The sequence below is a fragment of the Thunnus thynnus genome, chromosome 4, assembly GCF_963924715.1.
Source record: "Thunnus thynnus chromosome 4, fThuThy2.1, whole genome shotgun sequence".
NCBI lineage: Eukaryota > Metazoa > Chordata > Actinopteri > Scombriformes > Scombridae > Thunnus > Thunnus thynnus.
This window is the reverse complement of record NC_089520.1, coordinates 9,465,588-9,478,957: the sequence shown is the minus strand read 5'-3', so window position 1 is coordinate 9,478,957 and position 13,370 is coordinate 9,465,588. Positions and strand designations below refer to the sequence as shown.

The following is a 13,370-nucleotide window of genomic DNA, read 5'->3' as shown; positions in this document are numbered from 1 at the left end:
GAGAAGGACTCTACTCTGAGGCATTGCTAGAGAGTGTCTATGATTCCCTGTAATTAGTATGTTAACTGTCACAGTAACAGATCAGACCTTACGCAGATGACCTCGCTGTCAAGCGGTGGGTGTGTCTACTCTGTTGATATATATACAGACACTACACTGCCCTCTACTGACAAGGAGAGTAATAAAGGGAAATCAGTTCAGAAACCAGGATTATGTGTTGTGGTACAGTGATAACAGTGTGAACAGTTCAAGCAACACAAAGCATGTAAGTTTGCATGTAATGCAAAGTGTGTACGATGCAATTACCATGTAAATTATAATAAGACAACTATGCATACATCCAGTAAATTAATCTCTTTAGTACACACTAACTGTGAAAGCCCAACTCAACAGTTACAAAAAACACCTTGTGTAAACCTCCTGTCATTACAACTGCAAATTAAAAATCCCATGTCCTTTTCACAATCTCTCTTCCAGCTGTTTAGTAAATTAATTAAAAGCTTGTTCAATCAATCAATCAACCAAGTTTATTTGTCACATGTCATCATATAAGGTACAATCACAGTGAATCAGCCAAGTCGATGATGGTGTTGGAGTCGAAAGTGGCTACACAGTCATGTGTGTACAGGGAGTACAGCATGGGGCTCAAAACACACCCCTGGGATGCTCCAGTGTTAAGGATTAGGGTAGAAGAGGTGTGTCCACCTACCCTTACCACCTGCCAAGGATCCACATGCACAGTGAGTTGTTCAACCCCAGGTCCTTGCGCTTTGTGATGCCTGGAGGGAATTATTGTGTTAAACACAGAACTGTAGTCAATGCACAGTAATCTCACATAGATCCCTTTCTTGTCCAGGTGAGATAGGGTGGTGTGGAGGATATGTGCTATGGTGTCTTCCATTGATTAGTAGGAAAACTGTAGTGGGTCCAGTGTGCTGGGTATACATGTAGACAGAGGTAGTCATTCAGGCAGGCTGATCTTGTTTTCTTGGGCACAGGGATGATGGTGGACTTCTTGAAGCACATGGGTATGACAGACTGAGCCAGGGACAGGTTGAATATCATTGTGAACACCGGTGCTAGCACATAGTTTGAGGACCCACCCACTGATACCGTCTGGCCCTGCTGTTGTCTTTGTGTTCACATGCTCAGAAAGGGTGATAGGTTTGAGAAGTGTACCTGCCCATCCATTAACCTCTGCTTCAGCTGTTTTTGCTTGCTGGCAGCTGATGGCCTCAAGGCGAGCATAAAGGTTGTTTAGCTCACTTGGTAGTGACGCATCAGAACTTCACCGGGGTGGGGGGTCTTGTAATCTGTCATAGTTCTTAGACTTTGCCACATGCTTCTGGAATTGCCCTCTTGGAATTGTAGTTAGTCCCTTTTTGCTTCCTTTACTGCTCTTCTTATATTGTAGGCTGCTGCTTTATAATTTTCCATGTTCCCAGGCTGCAGACCTAAGGCTGCAGTGCATGTGTTTATGGCATCCCGGATGGTTCTGGTGATCCATGGTTTCTGGTTGTGGAATGATTTAATTGTAGTTAAGGGTACAGTTGGTACAGTTTAAATCCACCACAGACTGAGTGAATCCATTGACGTCATTGATGATGTCGATGGTGGTGCCCCGGAACATGCTCCAGAATGTGTCATGTAGTGCAGACTGTAGGGCAGCCTCTGATTGACCTGACCATTTCCTGACCTCTCATGTCATTGGGGCATGCATCATAGTTTTTTTACATACTTTGACCTCAACGAGATGGCCACATGGTCGCTCTTCCCGAGCACGGGTAGTGATTCTGCTCTGTAGCTGTTTTTGAATAGCGTGTAGCGGTGAACCAACAGGTTTATTCCCCTTGTGGTGCAGTCAATATGTTGATGGAAGTGAGGCATAACCATCTTAAGGTTAACCTGATTGAAGTCTCCAGCAACAATAAGCACAGCATCAGGATTACTGGTCTCTGAACAGTTCAAGTCTTTGCAAAGATCCGACACGGAAACCTCTGTATTTGCCTATGGAGGGATGTAGACCGCTGTGATAATGACCGATGTAATGATGGCATGACTATATTAGCATGCTGGCACTAACACTGCCTCTTGGGTATTTGTACTATTTATTTCAATACTCCTCCGTTCTTTTCAACACACACACAGCAGCAACTTTGCGACCTACCCTGGCAGCAAAACCAGTAAGGCTGCACTGTTGGCAAGCATGGCAGCCATTCATAATATAAATCATCTATGCTCTCATGTTGTTAGTAAAATCATCTACTATAAAAACCTCCTTTCATCAGAACATTTGGTATGGTAAAAAATTAATCTGGACAATTTGAAAATTCTAGTAAGCTTTGAACACTTTGCATCTCTATGTGAATTTTCTAGTCTTCTTCATTTATTTCACAGGTGCTCACTACATTTCTGAAAATCACACCTTCAGAGCCATCTCCTGTTAGTAAATTTGAACCTGTCAGTCAAGATTTATGGCAAGAGCGCCCACCCACCACAGTTTCATTTCTGCTTCTGTGGTTCTTGCAACTTTGTTTGCTGTTAAATAGGACGTAAAGTTATTGCAAAGGGAGGCAGTACAGCTTGCACTTGCTGCTTTTAGCTTGAAAGTATCTTCTAACCATTACTTAAGTTCAATAAACTTGACTGCTGATGCTGCTTAGCCCTGGCAGAGAGATCTAGATCTACAAAGAAGAAAGTCTGACCTCTGCACACTCCTGGTGCATTAGCCAAGATGTTGGGAACTGTCACAACTCCGTCAGAGTTGTTCTCTGTGAATGCCAAAGTTTGACTTCTGCTCTGACCTCAATGAGAGGTCCTCTTTGATCGGGAGTGTTAAGCAGTCAGAGCTTGTGCGCTGTCACTGCCCCCTGTATTTGTGACAGTGACACGTTTGGTGTGTTTGGATTTGGGTTTTCCTGAGCCGAGCCACGCTGACCAGAAGGGCCAAGCCATATCAGCTTCAGCGACAAGTCTGCTGTGATCTGGCTTCACACAGAGAAATTAGATTGACACTTTCTTCTGTATTCTCATATTCTGCATGCCAAAAGCTTATCTGCCCCCTTTGAACTTGGAGGATGAGCAGCAGTGATCTGTTTTTGTGGAGAGAACTGTGGTCCGTTTTTTACGGGAGCTTCTTCATCGAAGAGTGGCTACAAAATTTACTTTACTTTTCTGTAAATGTGCTTTTCAGTGCATTTTAACACACATAGATCATTAAATAAAATTGATCAGCAGATGTTATTCTGAATTTCATAGTAAATATATTTCTCTCAAAGATCAGAGTGATCCTTGCTAAAAAACCTTCAGAACTATTTTAACAAACTTGGAAATATGGGAGTATCTTTGCATTTAATACTGCAGTCAGCACCTGTTGATTTTAGGAGTAGATGTCACATTAGGTTCTGCTTCATGCCCTGACAACATCAGCATGATACTTGGTGAGTATCTAGTGGAATGAAAATGTAGTCTCAAAAAAAAAACCTCAGAAATACAAATCAAACATCATGCAAAAATTCATGTTTGGTTCATGAATACACATTGCTTTGTGGGTTTGAATTAGAAGTAGAAAACACATCTTAGCAAGTCCCCTAAATTAAGAAACTGGTGGGTAGCCACTGCTGACTTACAGTGAGAGATTTAAAATCATGTAGAAATGATGATGCAGCTAAAACAACCTAAAAGGAGGTATAGAGCACAGTACAGTCAGAATTGTTGGTCATTCTCACAATTCATTTGACCCTGAAAAAAATGCCTACATGCTCTAGATTATTATACATTTCTAAGAAGCAATACACAGAGAAAAAGAAAACTGAGTTCCAAGAAAGAATGGTATGTGCTCTCCAACGAGTCTCAAGCACTTGCAGATCGTGTTGTTTGTATTTTTCTGTTTACCAGGAGGATATTACTACAGTTAGAAAGGGAGCTGTTACACTCTGATGGATCTGTGGTTAGAATGAGCTTTTAATCCACGTTGTGGTGTCTGTTCTCGACAAATAAGAGAGGTGGCTGATATCCTCTACTCTGAAAGGTAGCAAACGACCTTCAAGAAAAAACAGAGGGAGAAGCATTGCATAAGGTGTCAACTTGATGACTTTACCTTAAAAAAAATTATAATAAAAACAGGCTCGAGGGGGGAGAGGAAATTAATCATCAGAGAGGCATTGCATCAGGGAAAGGCCACCTTTTCACACTGTCCTTCTCCTTTTTAATCCATATTTCATAACATAGTATCTCATCTGGGGTTGATACACCATTGAACCCATTCCTTCATCTTGGCTCTAAGAGCTTTGAGTCATTATGTCCGTAAATCAGTCATTCGCCAGACAATGCTATAAACATAGCCATGAAGGGTGTATTTGCCGCTCAACAAGCTCATTTTCTGTACATGCAGTCACTTTCATGTGGCTAGCTGAATGCACAGTGCTGCTCTCTTATCGTTCCATCAACAGGGAAGATGGATGACACAGCGAGTAAGAGGGACATGCACAACATGCCCCGAAAGCACCAGCTAGTCTAGTAAACAAGTACAGACCCCCGTGACCTGGTACAGTGTGATTGCACAAATGACAATGACAGAAATCACCTATAACATGTTTAATGGATTTCCAGACTGAATCACGCTCCATCCAAAAATCACAAAATGTGTGATCTATGTAAACTAGTGAAGTGTATTAGGGGTGAGATGTGAGCAGGCTTTGCGGTTTTCTGAGCTGAGACACAGAAGCTAATCCTCTCAGAAAAAGAGAAAGGAAGCTAACCCTGATGCAGCCCAAACCCTTTTCCAGTTTGTCATTCCGCACTTCAAAGCATACATGATGAAATCCCCCAAGGTATTATAAGAGCTCTGGCATAGCAGCCATCCTCAGCCCTGTCCTAGCCTAATGCCTCATAAACGGAGTCTGGAAACATGTCCCTTTACTATTTCGAAAGTCTTTGTAGCTTTGGATCTTTAAGAACCTTTTAGAGTTGCAGAGGAAGAGGTGCTTTCCTACTGGAGGATATATGAGGAGTTTGAGGATCATTATGCGGCCAAGGGATTCCTGTCCCCTCACCGTAAAATAGTGCACACACAGAATGCACATGGACCACTTTGAAAACGGTTAGATCAGGAGAAACCAGGCATCGATCTTCTTCAGAGCTTTGCTGAAAGAGCATTTGTACAGAAATACAGTGCACAAGGAAATATATGTGTCCTAGATAGAGACAGGCACATAATTTAAGCCATTCAGTTCCCAATGCACTGTGTGACGCCATCGTATGCCACTTGTTATACAGATTGCCGAGCTGTCAGATTATTGGGCTTCATAAATGCATCCATTATTGGCCTCCATGCTTCAGGCTAACATAGCTTGCTGGACAGAACTGAAAGAAACGGCTGATGAAAGGTTCATATAGTCAAACGGGGAAGCGAAAGGGAATGGTTGTTGTCATCTAGTCTAAGTTCCAGATACTAAATACAAACAAATATTACAATTGATGCCAACAAAAGGCATCTGTTAAGGTTTTTAAAAAACTGTTGAACAGGATACAGTGACAGTTTGTGGTTCATAACCCAAAAGTATTCTATTTACATGGCATAAGACAGAAAGAAATCAGTAAATCTTCATATTTTGGGAAGCAGGAGCCACTAATGTTTGGCAAATGACTTACAAATAATAGCAATGACAAAATGTGATCTCACAGTTCTGTAGAACAGCCCATTCAAATGTAATCTATTTATCTGTCATTTCTAAAGGCATCAATCCTGTTAAAAGTGACATCAACTTAATAGTTGTTCAGAAAATTATATTAATTGTTCCATTTAACAGCTGGTTCTCCTATATAGAAAACTGGTTCAGCTGTTACCCTTTCTGCTACACTATCTCCTCTTAATCCCTTAACCCAAACACCTCACACCCTCCCTTTGGGCCAACTGCCAAACCTGCTCTGTATCATCTTTCAAAATGGCAGAGAGGGCAGCGAAACAGAGCGTGCACTGACTCTTTAAACAACAAGGACCCATCAGAATGTGGTTTGTCTATTAGCCACGATAACGTCTGATTCTCTAGGTGTGTGTAAGTGTGTGTGTGTGTGTGAGAGAGAGAGAGAGAGAGAGAGAGAGAGGGCGAGAGAGACAGGGAGAAAATGAAAGAGATAAATTGAGAGGAGTCAGTCTGCCCCCGCTGTTCTCACTCAGCAGACTTGTGATAAGGTTTATCTCCGGTGCCTAACGAGTTCACCCAGTAGCCCTCTCCAGCTCCCACCGTGTGGACCAGGGTGTGCTGAGCAGCACACAGCCAGCAGTGGGTTGAGCTCCCTTAGGTGACCTGTGCGTGTTGTTCATGCTACGCTGCTTTAGAACTTTATTTTCTGTAGGAAATGGCTTCGGCCCCTTCGGCCACATCTCTTTTAATCTGGGATTTCTTTTTTTTGCCTCCTTTTCTTCATCCTTTCTACTCACTGTAACTCAGACTGCCAAGAGAAGCTGCAAGAGCTGGAGAAAGAGATGCTGCGGAGCTTTGGCACAGAGAGGCGTGTGTGTCCCAGAGGCAGTGGCTGAGGCACAGATGGAGACAGAGAGGGGGGCTGCTGCTGAGTTAAGCCCCTAATCACAGTCTGCTCTGCATGAAGGACTTAAAGTCACTCCATTTAATGCTACCTTCTCTTTAGTCAAAAAAGGGAAAGAAATACTACTGCTTACCTCTTCAGCTTTCTGATACCTAGGCCTCCATTCTTATCACATACTCATTCTTGTGATGTGTAAAAGTGCATAGCTACAGTATATAGTCGAAAAGAGAAACATACATGCACATATACTTGCATACTCAGCAGTGCAAGCATACATGTTTGACATTACAGCCCTACATACATGCTGAATTGAATGCGTCTCAGAAAAAAAATAAAGCCATGTGAAATAATTTCATGGTAAACCACATATGTGACTGACATGGACACTATGCCCTTTACTGGTGTGATCAGGTGCTTCATTTGTTTGTGCAGGAAGTGGAGAATATGAGCAGATCCTCAGAGACTCAGGGGGTCCCTCTGGCTCAAAACATATTAATTGACTTGGCTCCACTTCCAGCCAGATGTAACACACTTTTGCAGAATACTCTGGAACGTCTGCGAAATCTTTTGGGAAATCCCCCGCTACCATGTCAGAGCTACACTTTCTGCACTTTCAGCTGCAGTTTCACCTAACCTTCCTCTCTCGTCCGCATGGCTAGCAGACTATGGGTTGGCGTATAGGTCTTAATCTAATGTTGGAACATTGATTTATGCTTGGGTGTCCCACAGCCATTAAGATAATTGCATGATCACTTTATAACATCGTCCCCTGGTGGCCAAGGTAATTTGGCTCCCCCCAACCACCCACCTTGCTCAGTAAGACCCGTAACCACATTATTGCAATTGAAAATGTGGTTGGAAATATCATCTTTCAGTCCCTGCAAATTGATTTCATACCATTTCCACTGACTTCTAACACCCTTTTAGTCTATCTTTCACCTGTGCTGACCATTTGATCTGTTGGAGGCTTCTAGGTCTTAACAGCTTGTATTGATTGAAATTCTTCAGCATCTTGAGGAGATGCTCTCATGTCACCTTGTAATTCCAATAGTCTAGGTATTTTTGAGTGAGCTCATCTCCGAGACAATGTATTTTTATCTGCTAGGGCGAGGCAAGTGCACTTTGATTACATTCAATGGAAAATGACTGTGTTAAATGGCACTAAGATCTCTTTCGACAAAACCATTATTAAAATAAAGATTGCATGGCCACTATGGGCTAATGGCTACTTAAGAGGAGAAGTTAGCATCAGTGAAAGTCAAACTGCTTTGACAGATTGATTGTAATGGAGGCCTTAGTATAAACACTGCCAGTTTAGAAACATTAAACACATAAAAATCTTTGCAGCTAAAGCACAATCGATGCCATCCATTCTATTGTTTATTCTTAAATATTTCATTAGTCATGATCAGCTTTAGTATTATTTTGTGCATCCAAATGAAAGTACATAATAATTCCTTCTTACAGTATGCTACAGTATGTGCTTCATCCATAGGGAGGCTTTTTCATGTCATATTTTTATATATTCATTTTAGTTTATATGTATAAACTAAAGTGGAAGTATTTGGTTTGGTTTTGAATATCATTTGTTATATTGTAAATGTAAATTGTGATTGTGATAAAGTTGTTTTTTTTTATCCAAGTCCAGACATTCTTGTGCAGAAGTTATAAATTTGTCAACCATCAAATATTTTACCATTCCCTTTATACCAAGGGAGCCATCCCTTTATTATCTGTGGTTGTATTAGACTATTACAGGTAATACTGCAAATTAATGAGTAAGGCTGCTTTATTTTTCTGAAATAGGGCGAAAACACAAATGCAAGCTAAATCTCCAGGTGCAAACACACACGGGCTTGACCAGTACATTTTTGATCATTTTGATGACCGCAGGCATCGACTAAAACCAGGCACAGCTCATTGCAACTTAATATATTATTAATAGGAGAAACCCAGAATAAGCAGGTGGAGCTGGCTGAGCTTCAGTAATGGTCTATCATAAGAGCACCTCTCAACCCCTTAAAAGCAGCAACAGGTGAGGAGAGGCTAAGAGGTGAGAGACGCTCGGGTGTCTGAGACAGAGCAAAAGAGTTCATCGACACAAACACAAAACGCCCCAACTATTAATGTGCATCAGCCAAAATATGTTATCAGTGGTATGATAACATCATTTTGATGTTTATTGGTACCTTCCTGCTCCTCTTCAGCATATTTGAAAAGCCTCATTTATTTATTCAATCTCTAGTCAACATAAGACAGTCCTTATTTATCCAACAGGGGGAAAAAAAAATCCATATATCTTTAAAAAATAAACAGATTTTCTAGTTTAAAAACGTTCTAGTTAGTGTTTAGAAAAGTGCACAAGTTTTATTACCATTAAATCTCGCTGTCATGTTGGTAGCTTTAAACAATTAATGAAGTTATCTATGCTGTGTGTAAAATAAGCAGGACTTTGTGAGTGTGGTCTTTGCCAATAAGTTGGTATGAGCAGGTGGAAACATAATTCCCTGAAAACATGGAGGGTGTTTCTGCCTCTGCAATCTGCACAAATCAGTGTATTTTTTTTTTAATGTATTCATTTTTATCATTTATTTATTTCCCCTGTGTGCCCCCGAGCTCCTAGATAAACAAAGAAGTGTGTGCTTTGTAAGTGCTACACTGATGTTATTAACACACATGACATGCAGATATGAAAAGACTATGAAATTCAATTTTCTTTCTTTTAAAATATGCACTTACTGTGTTTAATCGGATTTAAACAGTTTTAAACTTCAGAACATATGGTAACCGTCCTCTCTTTAACAAGAGATTTTTTGCCTTGTTTTGGCAGCGGTGGACTCACCTTTCTCTCTGGTGACTTTGTAGCAAAGACAGGCATGTGAGAGGCAAGCAGTGGATACCAAAATGGGGCCATGGTCTTCCCTTCATCCTCTCCACATAACCAGCCTGGTGAATTCTCCTCTCCTGAAAATAAAAATAAAAAATAGTATTATTTTTCTTCTCACCGAGGTGGTATCGACTTGATGTTGTTGTACTTTACCAACTTGTTTTGTTGTTGTACTTATTGACAGCATACATGTCACCCCCACAGTTGAGCCAAGCTGTAAAATTATCCTCCGAGCTATGTCGAAACCACGCAAAATAATCAGAAAGACATTGCCCTACCTCCGATATGTAATATGAATGGTGTTATTAGCATGCAAAAGTTATAATCAGCCAGAGGTTTATTCCCTGCTGTAGGAGGCAAGGCCAGGTACTGCCAACACAGGGCCTCAACAGTGATTAAACCTGTACTTAATCAACAGTGAGTTAGTCCCAGCAGGAAAAATGCAACTGCAGTATTCGAGTTATAATAATGGATTTGCCTGGTGTGTGTGCCATCTCAGCGCTCATAGCTCTGAGCTACAGGTGCACCCTTGACAAGGTGCTGGGCAAATCTGCCAAAGTACTCTCATTATGTAATTTTGTAATCATCAATTTCAATTTACAGAAACTAAATTGTGCATGAAATTTAACAGCTTGCTAAAATTTGCTTGCTGGTTTGTTTGCATAGGTTACTTTGGAAAAAGCTACACTTTACCTATAATTTGCCTTGAAGGCATGATCACAGATGCATTAAAGTCATTTACAGTAGTTTTAAAAGTAAATAGCAGAGTTAATTTAATAAGAGCATTGTTTTCTCACTCTTTTTGTGGTAGATTGGTAAGTAGTGCACGTAAAGGCCAGTTAGATTAGCTTGCACTGACAGACAGCACCAGTGGTTGTAAATTTGCATTTATCTGTTTTTTCAGATATGTGACATCACTGGTGTTTGGATTAATATGAATGCTTATAACAACAATGAAAAAATATATGTTTTCGGTAATCTAATATTTTATATTTAAAAATGTGTACTTTACTCTTTTAACTTGCTAATGAAATGACTGAGCTGAGATTAATATAACATCACTCTCCTGACTTGACAGTTTGCAAGCAGGGGATCACAGAGGAGCAAAATCCTTGCCACATTCAAAGCTGGAGTACATATGAATAAATGACAAAACATGTTTATACTGAGCGAGAAATAACAAGAATGATCAAGGACAGGAATGAACAACACTGGGTGAGTGTTAGCGATGTGAATCTTTGGGAATCTCACTATTCGATTCGATTATGGGTGTTCGATTTGATGCAGAATCAGTTCTCGATTGAATGAAAAGGGGGCTCTATTTTCAGTCTCTTGCTCCGGTATACTGTGTGCTAAACCATTCACTGGTGTCCTTATTCCACTGAAATACAATATGAAACATAACTGGCAATTAAAATAAATGGTCCGCAGCCTTTTTATTTCAAAAAGTTAACCTCATTAATTAATGAATAAATTAATTTGAAAGCATCTTACAGTCTCCTGCCTGTATGAGAATAACAAAATGAGGGGGAGGCAGAGTGCTCCGCTGTGTTAGTATTAACGTTAAAAGCATACTATGTAGGATTTGTCAGTTGCTGTTTGTAAACACGACATCCAAAGTTGGCCCCTCCTTCCCGGCTCAATCACACCAGAGCGAGCTGAGAGCACGAGCGAGAGAGAAAGAGAGAGCGGCGGTAGCGAGAACAAAACAGTGAATCAGATAAATAAAACGCTATTTTTTTCTGATTGTTTCACAGCAGTTACATTCTAAAGCACAAATAAACACGCCCACACCTACGCACAACCCTGTTGGCTGCGGCCTCTCTGCTCTGCGTGTATGTGCGGGGAGCTCAGCCCCACCGTTGGTCGAACAGACACAGACCTGTACTCTTTATACATCCATGACACAGACAGAGAGCAGAGGAGAGAGACAGCGATGTAACTTGGTTGCTTCGTTTTTATAGAGTCCTGCCTCACACCCTGCACTGTTATTGGCTGGGGTCTACACACCCACTGCCCAAACGTTGACACCCGGTCTCGAACACAGCAAAATAATAAGAAAATACAGGCAGAGGGCAGGGTCTCTGTAGATACATAAACCACCACACACTTCTAGTGGGTCATAAGTGATGAAAGAGAGGGATTATTTTTGTATGAGCCTACATTGTTTTTTTAGGAAAATCCTTCATAGTATGCCTTTAACAGAGGGCACGCAGCATTGCCAGGGACACCTAGCGCTACAGGAATTTCTGTTCCAGGACCAGCAGGTTCAGGAACAGCCTCTTCCCCTCAGCTGTTACCTTGCTGAACTCTGCACCACAGTGATAGATCTACAAGTTTACATCATATTCCTATCTTAGCTTGAGCTGTTTATATTTACCCTTACTGTTTATTCTATTTATATATTATACATATGTACATTACACCGCACTGCACTTTACTGCTTCTTTTGCACTTCCTGTTAGATGCTAAACTGCATTTCGTTATCTCAGTACTTGTGCTACTGTGCAACAATAACAAAGTTGAATCTAATCTAATCTATATCTCCAGAAGTGGGGAGCAGCCTCCGTGGGAAAGCCATCGCCGTCTGATACGCTGAGCAGGCGTAAGGTTGTTGAGGTGAAACAGGCTGAGCGTCAGGGTCCTTTCCTCACCTCAGAGACGGTTTAAGTTGTTTAATGCTGCAGTGTGTGTTTGTCAGCCAGTCTTGTTTGTTACTGCCTGAGTTTGCTGCTCCGCTCCGCTAACGTAAGCCTTTGGGTGGCGGCGAATATTGTGAGGTGTTCACAATATACAGTACTTCACGTTTGTCTCACAAAGGTAATTATCTAGTCATTAAATCAAACTTGACATACCGCCTCGCAGTCCACCAACCAGTCAAGTTGCAGTTGATATAATATTTGTAGTGACATTGAAGGAATTTAATAAAAGGTATTAAGTGTATTTTTCTTGTATATGTTCACATTCTTGGCCAATAAAGCTGATTCTGATAGAAGATAAAGTTGTAGCCATGACAGGAGACAAAGCTTCAGATATGGATGTTGCTGCAAAGAAGCTACAAATTCTAAAACTCGGATACTTCACACACATCTTTAACCAGGCAGCACAGAAGATCTATACAATCACCACAGGTTCAAAGTGGGCAACAAAGATTAGTGTCACCAATTCAGTATCAGGCCGAATGTGTAATATGGTCAGAATCTCCTCATCTGTTCCTGAGTTGTCCAGAAAAGTGTTTTTGCAGAACATTATGATGTCACAGTGAAGTTGACTATTGACCTTTTGAATATAAAATGTCATCACTTCATTTTATCCTATCAGACATTTGTGTGAAACATTGTCATAATTAGCGTATGAATTCTTGAGTTATGGCCAAAAACGTGTTTTGTGAGGTCACAGTGACCTTGACCTTTGACCTCTGACCACCAAATTCTAATCAGTTTGAAAATGCTTGCAACCGCTGCCTTTTTTGAAGAACTAAGATAAGATATAGATATGTGTATAAGATAAGATATGTGTGCGTGCTGAAGACTTTCTGGGTGCGTCACCACTTTTTTCATTCCGACAACATCACATTATTAACTAATATTTAGAAAATCAATTTTTGACATTTGTGAATGGATTCAGAATCATAAGAGATAAGAATCAAGATTCTTATCGATTTTTTTGTTTTGTGTTGTGACTTTTCATTTCTTTCAATCACTTTAATCACACTGAAAGTAAAGAGCAAATTATGTATGTCAAATTATTTTTTCAAGCCATAACAAAGTGTTGATTTACATTTACACAGTACATTCATTGAAGAGGCATTCATGACAAACAGTCCACACTAAGATCTTGCACAATTTAAGTGCAGTACATCCATTTAAGTACTTCATCTCTCTCATAACACAGTGAAAAATCATCTCTGCTATAAGCAAGGTTACTGTGAAGA

General features: G+C 40.6%; 1 protein-coding gene across 4 annotated transcripts in view; it reads right to left on the bottom strand.

The window, feature by feature from the left end:
• The window catches only part of arhgef10la (Rho guanine nucleotide exchange factor (GEF) 10-like a), a 125,159-nt gene that overhangs the window by 37,302 nt on the left and 74,487 nt on the right, over nt 1–13,370 (bottom strand). For all 4 annotated transcript variants that reach the window (XM_067586494.1, XM_067586495.1, XM_067586496.1 and 1 more), the window contains one exon: nt 9,392–9,513. In XM_067586494.1, the coding sequence (XP_067442595.1) occupies nt 9,392–9,513 (122 nt within the window). The remainder of the gene's footprint in view (nt 1–9,391; nt 9,514–13,370) is intronic.